General features: G+C 37.5%; 1 protein-coding gene across 1 annotated transcript; it reads right to left on the bottom strand.

Annotated features, from left to right (window-relative positions):
- Window positions 1–37: 37 nt before the first annotated feature.
- On the bottom strand, window positions 38–12,071 carry efhd1 (EF-hand domain family, member D1). Its single transcript, XM_079885592.1, has 4 exons — window positions 11,223–12,071; window positions 6,164–6,311; window positions 2,064–2,198; window positions 38–975 (listed from the first exon to the last, which is right to left on the bottom strand). Exons 1-4 carry the CDS (start codon window positions 11,501–11,503, stop codon window positions 841–843), a joined length of 699 nt encoding a protein of 232 aa, XP_079741718.1. The 5' UTR covers window positions 11,504–12,071; the 3' UTR covers window positions 38–840.
- Between the last annotated feature and the right edge of the window lie 446 nt (window positions 12,072–12,517).

The raw sequence follows: 12,517 nt of genomic DNA, 5'->3' as shown, positions 1-12,517 counted from the left end.
TTGTGGTTGCGTTTTTTTTTTTTTTATCCTAACAGCCTTCCTTCATACAGAGTCCTTCATTTAAGTGCTGCCACCCACTGGTATACACTTGACACTTCAGACAGAATAAATGTCAGGGATATAACAGTTTTTTCCATTTTGGACATTTGGAATGAAACAGATAAAAATATATAAATTTTTTGTTTTGTTGAAAAATACAGGCTTTAATAGGCTTTATGTAATTGGCAAAAACAAGAGAGTTACAGGTAGATATTATGAACATCTGATACAATACAATTTACCAAAACTTAACAACAAACATATATTTAGGTGACAAATATGTAGAAAAAAAAGCAAAAAAAAAAAGAAAAACAAATGCATGATTCAAATCTATAAAAAATAAACATATTTCTTGACCCTTTGTTTCCTTTGTTTCTTTTTTTTCATCCGTTGGTCATAATCATTATTTAGTCCACGACACCAACTATTTAAAATTATGATTAGCACTTTACAATAAACTTCTTGTTTCTAAAAATATATAGTTGCTTAGATGATTAAAATAGTCTATTCGAGTTTATTCTGTTTATGTCCTACATTACAAGACTCCTGAAATTTCACTCGCTTCTTCTCTCGCTTCGGCCGTCACCAGTGAAACGAATTCCTCATGCATATTTCAGGATAGCTGTAAGCCACTAATAACGCTAATGATACTTGTTCAGTGTTACGCTGTGGTTTTGATTACACATAGGTGTGAGGTACAAGAAGCAGTGTGTGTGTGTGTGTGCATGCGTGCTTGTGCTTGTGTGCAAGTCAAATGTGCTCTCTAAAAGGCATAGATCTTTGTTTGTGATCTTAGGAGTTTTATGAACAGAATGTCGACTGAAGCTCTTTAAATGCGGCACGCCGTTCTTTTCTTTCAAGCTCCATCCTCTTCTTCTCTTCTTGTTCCTCTCGTATCTCCGCCTCAAACTTACTGCGCACAGACAGAGCCTGAACCTACCACAAACACACAGATAAAACACACTTCAATTATGTGTCTCATATGTTTACAACATTAAAATGAATGCATTGCTATTGCTGTAGTCGTGCTAAATCAGTAAAATGCCAATTGTGTAGTGCAGGCTTATTCGTTTGAGGTATTGTTCATCTTGTTAGGTGTGTGTTCCAAATGTGAAGCTGAAAAATTTAAACTAAAACCTTTAAAAAAATGTAATTAACTGAAATAAAGCTTAAATAAAAAAAAAATATATATATAAATATTAGAAGAAAGATTTAAAGGTAAAAAACTCTCTCAAAAACTTAGAAAATTAGAAATTAGAATTAGAAAAATTAAGGCAAATATAAATTTGCCTTAGGAATGAACTGAAATTAATAAGTTTTAAATGAATAAAATCACTGAAACTACAACTGAAATTAATATCAATTAAATCTATATGTATATTTAAAAAACTGTTGAAAATGAAAAAAGTACAAGAGAAAATTACTAAAACAAACTAAAATAAAAACTGAAAATAGAAAAATAAAAGCTAATATAAAATAAAAATATGTATAAGTACTATAATAGTCTAAATAATTATGAGAGATAATATATAATATAATATAAAGTATATACAATCATATTAAAATACAACAATAAAAAAGTTCACTGAAATGTAATGTTAAATGGAACTACTCATTTAAATCTGAACAAGACGCTTCACAAATGTATACATATATTTATACATTATATTTACATTATATTTACAATGAATAATAATATTTTAAAAGGTTAACATTAATTAAAATAGAATTTGTTTAGCTAAAAATGTTAGAAAATGCAAAAAGGTCTGCACTCTAAAAATACTTTTAAAAGGTTCAAGCAGGAGACAAGATGTTCCGGCTATTTGCCTTTGTCAGAGTAAATTTAGGACACCCTCTTTAACTGAGTGTGTGTTCTTTACATATTCCAACCTTTCATTTACTTACACTATATGAACACAAGGGGGAGACTGAGGCCAACAATAATCTTCTGAAGAACATGGGAGTAGTGCTTTCCCATGCATGAAAACTCTCTTTCACATGAAAAGATATAAAAACCCACAAACCTTGGCCTCAAAGAAGTCCCTCGCTCCAAGAACGCCCTCAGTCGAGACGTCGATCTCTGAGAGTCGAGCCAGAGCCATCAGCCCGCTCTCCTCCTGCAGCTCACCTGCCGCGGCCCTCCGGAAGATCAGCAGGAACTGGCACACAGATCCAGACATTTGGATTATAGGGAAGTTTCAATAGCTTTAAAGGTTATCAGTAAATCGTGGGAGGGAGCATTTCTATTCAATTCTAAAAATAAACACAAAAGCATATGACATCAGTTGGCATGTCAGCACATAAACTAAAAGTTCAGCTGTTTTTATTTACCACAAAATGAAAGGCACTGCAGATATTTTGCTTTAAATGATAAGCAATAATAATAATTTTTATTTAATGAATCTTTAGATCATATCCACACAGAACTGATTTCATTGAAGGGAAGGGGGAGGTCAAAAGAATGACCCTATATCAGGTTCCCCACTTTCTCTGCACAATCTGTGTCTGTGTGTGTGTGTGTGTGTGTGTGTGTGTGTGTGTGTGTGTGTGTGTGTGTGTGTGTGTAATCTTATCCATTTGGAATGTCTGTCCAATCACAAGAGTCAGAGCAACATCTGACAGACAACAGACTCACTGTACTTAAGACACAGCTGCACTATCACCTGTTTGAGTGTGTGTGTGTGTGTGTGTGTGTGTGTGTGTGTGTGTTAAGAGAGGGTTGGGGTTGGGGGCTTGATGTGGATACGACAGCCCAAACGAGTTAAAATAAAAAAGGTACTAAATAATGTCTTAAGTCAGTTTTTTTTATCTTTTAGATGCCACAGACCCCAAATATCATTAACCTCATGTGAGGGGCCCCCGTTTTAAAATATAAAGGGAATCTACCTTTTACTTACAACCAACTTATACACTATAGATATAGAAAGGGACCAGAGAAATTATACTATATATATATATATATATATACAAATAGCTAGTTCATCTATTCTAAATTGGATTAAAATAAATAAATAAATAAATAAATATTATATATGCATTATCTCACAAAAGTGAGTACACCCCTCACATTTTTGTAAATATTTGATTACACCTTTTCATGGGATAACACTGAAGAAATGACACTTTGCTACAATGTAAAGTAGTGAGTGTACAGCTTGTATAACAGTGTAAATTTGCTGTCCCCCCAAAATAACTCGACACACAGCCATTAATGTCTAAACCGCTGGCAACAAAAGTGAGTACACCCCTAAGTGTCCAAATTTGGCCCAATTAACCATTTTCCCTCCCCGGTGTCATGTGACTTGTTAGTGTTACAAGGTCTCAGGTGTGAATGGGGTGCAGGTGTGTTAAGTTTGGTGTTATCGCTCACACACTCTCTCATTCTGGTTACTGGAAGTGCATCATTGCACCTCATGGCAAAGACCTCTCTGAGGACCTGAAAAAGAGAATTGTTGCTCTACATAAAGATGGCCTAGGCTATAAGAAGACTGCCAACACCCTGAAACTGAGCTGCAGCACGGTCAGTGGCCAAGACCATACAGCGGTTTAACAGGACGGGTTCCACTCAGAACATGGTCGACCAAAGAAGTTGAGTGCACGTGCTCAGCATCATATTCGTATGAGCGCTGCCAGCATTGCTGCAGAGGTTGAAGGGGTGGGGGGTCAGCCTGTCAGTGCTCAGACCATACGCCGCACACTGCATCAAATTAGTCTGCATGGCTGTCGTCCCAGAAGGAAGCCTCTTCTTAAGATGATGCACAAGAAAGCCCGCAAACAGTTTGCTGAAGACAAGCAGACTAAGGACATGGATTACTGGAACCATGTCTTGTGGTCTGATGAGCCCAAGATAAACTTATTTGGTTCAGATGGTGTCAAGTGTGTGTGGCAGCAACCAGGTGAGGAGTACAAAGACAAGTGTGTCTTGGCTACAGTCGAGCATGGTGTTGGTAGCATCATGGTCTGGGGCTGCATGAGTGCTGTCGGCACTGGGGAGCTGAGCTTCACTGAGGGAAACATGGATTCCAACATGTACTGTGACATTCTGAAGCAGAGCATGATCCCTTCGGAAACGGGGCCGCAGGGCATTATTCCAGCATGATAACGACCCCAAACACACCTCCAAGATGACCACCGCCTTGCTAAAGAAGCCGAGGGTGAAGGTGATGGAGTGGCCAAGCATGCCTCCAGACCTAAACCCTATTGAGTATCTGTGGGACGTCCTCAAGCAGAAGGTGGAGGAGCGCAAGGTCTCTAACATCCAGCAGCTCCATGATGTCGTCATGGAGGAGTGGAAGAGGACTCCAGTGGTAACCTGTGCAGCTCTGGTGAACTGCATGCCCAGGAGGGTCCAGGCACTGCTGGAAAATAATGCTGGCCACACAAAATATTGACACTTTGGGCCCAATTTGGACATTTTCACTTAGGTGTGTACTCACTTTTGTTGCCAGCGGTTTAGACATTAATGGCTGTGTGTCGAGTTATTTTGAGGGGACAGCAAATTTACACTGTTATACAAGCTGTACACTCACTACTTTACATTGTAGCAAAGTGTCATTTCTTCAGTGTTGTCCCATGAAAAGATATTATAAAATATTTACAAAAGTGTGAGGGGTGTTTACTTTTGTGAGAAACTATGTGTGTGTGTGTGTGTGTGTGTGTGTGTGTGTGTGTGTGTGTGTGTGTGTGTTTTCTACTCACTATTGTAATGTACAGTTGTTACACAATTTTTATTATAATCAAATTTTTATTATTTTTATTATTCATTCATCACATTTATTTTAATCTAATTCATTTACTGTATGTGCTTATTTATTTTAATCTTATTTATTTGTATACAGTTTTTCTCTAGACCCCCTGTCACTCTCTTGCGGCCCCCAGTTTGAAAACGTACAATACTCAGGTGTATTTGTCGATTATAGGTATTATTTGTCGATTCCATATAAAATATATTTTAAGTCATTAAATATGTATGGAAGTCAGTTTTGCAGTAGTAAGTATGACTTAAATCCTTAAAAAGTTATATATTAGAATATCATAGAGACCATTATGTGTGTGTGTGTTCTAGTGGTTGCTAGGCTGTCTATGGCCGTGTTTACACCTGGAATTAAGATGGGCTTTGGTCGATCGGCTCACAAGTGGACGACACTATATAATACATGTGTCAACGGGGTCTAAAACATTATGAGCTTGTCCACTTTCGACCAATTCCAGAGGTAGTCAAAAACGCATTCGACCAGATTGCTTTTGTTGTGTAAACGCTCATGTGGTCGAATGTGTTCAAACAGCCACAAAAAACAAACAAAAAAAAACACCTATTCTCCGCCTCTGACTTAATGCATAAACATTATGGGAAGCGCACTGGCCAGACGGGATTTAAACTTTGTCGGCTGAAGACCCAAGTTTGGTTTAAAGAGGAAAAATGTACCAAGCTCAATGTTCTCTCACCATTCCTGATTTCTAACACACACTCACAGCGTTTAGTGTCGTCTTGCGGCTCTCAGAGCACAAGCAACACCTGCTGCTCTCCGTATGTTTTTCAGTCGCCTTTGGTCGCGTTTATGTAAACTGCATGAGCTTAATTCCTCCATTAGATTGAAAGATCTGAAAAAGCCCATACATTTACCTGGGCATAGACCCTCACCTCGAAGAAATCAGGACAGAAGTGGTTGAAAGTGGACGAAAGAGACGGATTTAAACAGCAGGTGTAAATGGGAATGTGTCTCCCTCGTCCACTTGTGATCTGATCGACCAAAACACATCTTAATACCAGCTGTAAACAGGGCCTATGATATTCTGATTGCTGTGGCCCCTTTTCCATGTAAATCTATAGGATTATTTGGCTCATTTTATCCTCCGCCAGGAGAAAACTGACTAAGGTGATTAAATCTTATTGACATTTAAATGAAGCCACATCAGAGCTGCATTCAGAGATAGAGATTTTATCTCTTACAGACCTCTCAAAAAATGTGCTGTGATCGTATCATTTAAGTAAAAGAGTCTAAAGTGGTTTCCATGGAGGGTAATCTCTGAAAAGATTTAATCACCAGATTAAATCAGTCATCATCAGGGACGATGATAAACTAAACAAAGCTGTATCTAAAGCATGAAAAAGACACATGCACACCTCTCTGTAGCTGAGTTTGCCGTCATAATCTTCATCCACCTCCTTGATCATGTTCTTCAACCCCAGATGAGTCTGTGGAGCTCCAAGTTTCTCCATCATCAGCTTCAGCTCCATCAGATCAATGAAGCCGTCTTTACCAGAGTCAAATCTACACACAGATACATACAAACAGCTTTGAAGGAGTAGTTCACCTGAAATTAAAGTTCTGTTATAAATGACACACATTTTGTACTGTTTTTCCATTTATGACGACAATATATCTCTCCATTATTGAGAAATAACAATGAGCATCATCAGTGAAACTACAATTTTGATCATAATTTAAACCTGCTATAGGGCTTCATAAGAACTGTAATATCGGGCAAAAGACTTATGGACTGTTTTTATGGTTCTTTGTTGTTGGAGAGTTTTGGAGAAAAGTTCTGGATTACAAGTTTAGAACAACTTAATGATTTATGTGACTGTTCAAAGGTTTGGGATCAGAATTTGTTTTGTTTTTTTAAGAATGAATCATTTTAATAAGCAAGGATGCATTAAATTTATCAAAAATAACAGTTAAGATATTTATAATGTTATAAAAGATTTCTATTTCAGATAAATACTATTATTTTCTATTCACATTTGTCTAAAACACATTTATCACAGTTTCCACACAAATATAAAGCAGCACAACTGTTTTCAACATTGTTTCTTGAGCATCAAATCATCATATCAGAATGATTTCTGAAGGATCATGTGACACTGAAGACTGGAGTAATGATGCTGGAAATTCAGCTTTGATCAATGACATTTAAAAAATATACTCAAATAGAAACCAGTTATTTTAAATCATAATAATATATCACAATATTAAAAAAAAAAATTCTGGATTTTTGAATAAATGGCACCTTGTTGAGCAGAAGAGACTTCTTTCAAAAACCTGAAAAAATCTTATCAACCTCAAACTTTTGAACTTTTATCAATGCTAATTGATCAATGACACTCAGAAGTGCCCGTTGACATGAAGATATCCAGCCGCCCGCAGCAGAACCGCAGGTGAAGAGAGTGATGGCAGAAACAGCAGGAAAAAGAGGATCTAACGGAGGAGAGTATTTATAGAGTCTCACCCAGCTGTTGCCACACCAACCAGCAGGATCGCATGTGTGTGCGAGAGAGAGAGAGAGAGAGAGAGAGAGAGAGAGAGAGAGAGAGAGAGAGAGAGAGAGAGAGAGAGAGAGAGTTTGTCTTGAACACTGTGAAAGTGGAGAGGCTGAGATTGAAGGAGTGTGCACGTGTTTCTATTTTGGTTTGAGTGATGCTTTTAGAGAGAACAGGCTCATGGTGGCAGAAAAGTACAGGTGAGCATCGTCTCATCTCTCCTTCTCTCCCTCTCCGCAGAGGAAAGAAAATCATGAATGAGAGGCCATTTTATTCACCTAGACAGCAAAATGGAGAAAGTTGAATGCGTCACAGATTTTCCACCAGAGAGAGAAAAAAATAAATAAAAAAATTCACAATCACCTCACATGATTGTTAAAAGGGATCTCAATAACATATCAAACTCTGCTCAAGAGACTTAACGAAATCAAAGTCAAATGTCATTATGAACTAACATCCCAGATAGGAGGGAATGTTCTCAGAAAACGTTCTGACAAGGATTTCACAAAGTAATGAACAAACGTTCCACCAGTAACATTAATATAATGTTTGTTCCAAGTTATATGGTCTTTAATACTGTTCTCAAAACGTTAGCACAAAGACATTATTTATACATTGTTCATGGAACTTCTGAGACGTTTTAGTTATCTAACGGTTTTAAAAGTTACGACTAGTTTCAGAACGTTCAAAGAATATTCAGAAAGCAACGTTCCCATAATGTCTTCAAAGTGATAAAATGTTCCCTTATCGTTCGTATAACCCAAAAAATTAAATTTTAAAACATTTGAAAAAACTTGCGTTTTGAACATTAAGAAATAAAGTTTTCATAACTTTAGCAGAGCGTTAGCAAAACGTTCTTAGAACATATGTTTCTTAACTGGGACAATAAATAACTAATGTTAACAAATATTAAAAAATACTTTAACAAATGTATTGTTAGTTAATGTATTAAATAACGTAACTAAAGGAACCTTATTGTAGTGCTATCTGAGCTGCAGTCCATATTCATTTTAGATTTCTATACTATTACTATATATAATTCTCATATTCATGTTTTAATTTCTCCTAAGGTATTTTAAAGAGAAAGCTCTGAGACGATGTGAATGTTTATCAGGCTGTTTCATATCGTTCCTCTGAACGGCCGTCTAATCTCGTCTCCTTCACACATTGTTTCTGGAAGGTCATTAACAGCTCAACCTTCGTCGTTAAATTGCTGCATAAAAGCCTTTTAATTTAACCATTTCACGCAATATCCTCACTTTCTTTCTTTGCTGGATGTTGCTTCAACAGCCCCCACCAAGACATGCTCACACTTGCCTGTCCTGATTAAAAGACAACTGGGAATCTGCTGACCAGAACAACAACTGCTTTCAGCAACTGGCAGCACACACTCCTACACACATGGCTCGAAAAATGTGTGTGGATGCATGAAAACACAAACTGCCCTGACGTAATTGCGGCTGCATGGCATGTGTTTGTGTGTGGACGTTTTCTTTGTCCTCTCTGGTTTCCTGCTGGTATTTATAGATGCCAAAGCTCGGGGCAGAGATTCAACTATAGAGCCTGGCATTCAGAGCGCTGCAGTCCAGCAACGGGACTCAGGCTGATCCGGGATCTGTTGCTGACTGCAGATGTGCTTAGAGCTGCCATTATGAACTACTTGAAGCAGGTCAGGGTTAACAAGATGACCCGCTGTATGAGAGTGAGAGAGAGAGAGAGAGAGAAAGAGAGAATAACAAAGAGAAAGAGGAGGATGAGATTGGCATGTTGGTCCTGCCGCCTGCATGCCGGCCACATTCCAGGTCAACACCCCTCCCTGCGCTGAAGTGGCACGGGTGGAGAGGATCAAAAATATGCACATTTATACATAGAAATTATACATCAGTTCAAAAGTTTGGGCATGGTAAGATTTTTTGAGAAGTCTTATGCTCACCAAGACTGCATTTATTTGATCAAAAATACAGTAAAAATAGTAATATTGTGAAATATTTGTACTATTTAAATTAACCGTTTTCTATTTGAATAAACTGTATTTTAAAATGTAATTTATTTCTGTGATCAAAGCTGAATTTTCAGCATCATTACTCTTCAGTGTCACATGATCCTTCAGAAATCATTCTATTATGCTGATTTGATGCTCAAGAAATATTTCTTATTATTATCAGTGTTGGAAACAGTTGTGTTGTATATATATATATTCTTATATGGTATCAGCTTAAACGTGAAATTTGTGGAACCTCACAAAATATGAATCTAGATAATCTGAATATATAATCTATCTATCTATCTATCTATCTATCTATCTATTACACTGTGCTAATTCATAAGTATGTGTGAGTTGTGTTTATGAATGTTAACTCTGCTGTATCTTGCTTTTGACCCATTTTCCTCTTATACATGACATCTTTTTTCATCTGCTGAAACTGGGCTGAGCTGATCTGAAGTGGGCCAGAGTACGCACTTCTATGACTTAAACTGACACACCTTGCAGTCCTGACGTAACCTACTCCTACGGGACACACACACTTAGTTATCATTGTTTTATACACTACACACTTTGGGTTGGTTTCCTTTAACACAATATAATCATCTCGACTGAACCTCATAGTTAATGATGCTTCTAGAGCACATTTCTAAAACTATTTTATATAATAACTCATCCCTCTGATCTTAAAGTTGGCGTAAGGCTAAATTAACATTGGGATTCTCTAAAAAAAAAATCTATTAACATCTTTATGCGTGCATATTTCTGGCGAAACCATGATCTGGCAGCAGAGGTCGACAAGCAGAAACAAAGTCTTTGAGGTGAAACACATCCCAGGATTCTCCTCACATCAAACACTGGATAGTTTGCTTGTTATTGTTGCACTAGCAGAGATCCGGTTCTGAATTTGATGTGATTAAAAAAATATCTAATAATAGGATGAAAATGGATTAAGGGATTTTTTTTATTTTTTACTTTATCCATTTCTCAACTAAACCAAAGAGACCCTCTCTCATCATAGACTCCTCCAAACACACGCACAAACAGACAAAGATGGCATTGTTGCTCATGGAGTGGGTTCCATGGGGACTCAGGGTTTGTGAGTGGACCCTTGTACTGAAATAATGAGGGAAACCAGGACAATGGCTGTTCAGAGAGAGGGACGCCACAGAAAAACATTATTTTGGCACAGTACGAGGATGCTCTGAGAGAGAATTCTTGTTCATTTAATGTGAGCTTCAGAATGTATATTTCTTGCTATCTTACACTTGCTATTCTATAATTTAACTTTTTTGTGTGCGTGTTTGCAATACAAATTCCCCTAAAGCTGCAAAGGAGAATTCTTTTAACTCATGTTTAATATTCCATTCATAATTATTCATTTTTGTTCATTTTTTCCCCCCATATTGTTTCTGATTTTGATCACAATCGAGTGGCTTAAATGTCATTATTGGCCTTCAGATTCACTTATTTTTAACACAGCAATTTGTGCCCTGCATATATTTTTTTGATTACTATATATGCTAACACTATCCGTTTAATTTACACTAGTTTTTTATGTTATTTCATTTCATACCATTTAGAAATACAGTTTTTATGTCATTAAAGCACAGTAAATTGGAATATAAATTTAATAAGATGATTTAGAAAATAACTAATAAAGAAAATTATAAACAAAATATCAAGAATAATCAATAAGGGATTTAATTTGAATGATGCATCAACATTCCCTCTGCTCCAAGAACACAATGATCCCAAATCTCTCTCTCTCTCTCTCTCTCTCTCTCTCTCTCTCTCTCTCTCTCTCTCACACACAAACTTCACTCTTGTTATAATAATGTTCACTACACCCATAACTTGATTAACCTGAAGAAATCTTAATTTAGATAAATATATTTAATAACGGTTGAGCTTTGATGAAGTGACTAGTGAACTGACCTCTTGAACATTTTCTCCATGTCTTTGATCTGTTTGCGGGAGAACTCTTTAAACTCGGTGTAGGGGTTGAAGACCTTCATCTGCTTGGGTTTCGTCGTGCCGTCATGGATGTCCAGCCTGCGGTTGAGTTTCTCCGTCAGTTCAGAGGTGGCGTCGCCGTTCACGGCAGCGGGAGCGGGAGCGGGTCTCTCCTTCTCCTCGTCCGCTCCTGTGTGCACCGGTGACTCGGGTTCGGTGTCCAGCCTGCGCTGCAGCTTCAGTGCGAGCTCCTCGGATGACATTGCGGACTGTGAATGTGATGCTCTGCCTCGCACGATCAGCTGTTTCTGAACACTAGTCTCGAGGTGGGAGAGAGGCGGGGCTGCGGAGAGTCTCTTTAAACGTGATCTTTCAAGTCCAATGGGAATAGTGTAAAAAGTGACGCTATAAGCGTCTGATAATAGAGCCACCTGGCATTATGTTGCCTTTTTACACAAAAGATTAGTGTAGATATTGAGGTTCTAATATATAATGTTTATAAAATCAAGAAAAAGTCTTGCGTTGGCCGGGAATCGAACCCGGGTCAACTGCTTGGAAGGCAGCTATGCTCACCACTATACCACCAACGCGTACTGGTTAGAGCGCTTGCTAGTCAGATCCACTCCTAGTCATACAGTCCTGACTTTTTGCCTTTACAGATTTGTACGACTGAATCTATCACTCATATTTATTCTTGATAAACATTTCTGTGTTAAAATTAAGTGAATCTGAAGTAGGCCTACACCAATCGTTAAACGACATTTGCTATACGAGGATCGCATGCATCGCACATCAGCATCGACCTTGTGTTTCTGAAGCTTTATAAGCCTAATTGCGACCCCTAGTGGTCACAGTTTTCATTACCGTCTATCCACAGCTGAGCTGAAGTGTGTCATTAAAATCTGTTAAATACAGTCATGCAATAACCATTCAACATAGCCGAGTAAAGAAACACAAATTAACAATCTCATTTTATACCTTGTCATTTACTCACCCTCATGTCTGTCTAAACCAATATTATTTCGTACCCAAATTTGTGATTTCCATGCAGGATATTACTGGTACAGTAGGCTACTTTTTATTTAAATAATAAAAATCACAGTGGTTCAAATTGATGAACAATAATTTATGTTGGAAATGCCAGCTGGAAACAAGTTATTTTTTCTACACTGTATTTGGGAATGTATTCTGGTCAAATCATTTTGGATGCAAGTTATGGATATTGTTCGGGCAAAAATTTGGAACAGCTTCTGAACACAGTGGAAATTGAATTGATA

Source organism: Squalius cephalus, assembly GCF_949319135.1.
Source record: "Squalius cephalus genome assembly, chromosome: 11".
Lineage (NCBI taxonomy): Eukaryota > Metazoa > Chordata > Actinopteri > Cypriniformes > Leuciscidae > Squalius > Squalius cephalus.
The sequence above is the reverse complement of the archived record's forward strand: the minus strand, read 5'-3'. Positions and strand labels throughout refer to the sequence as shown.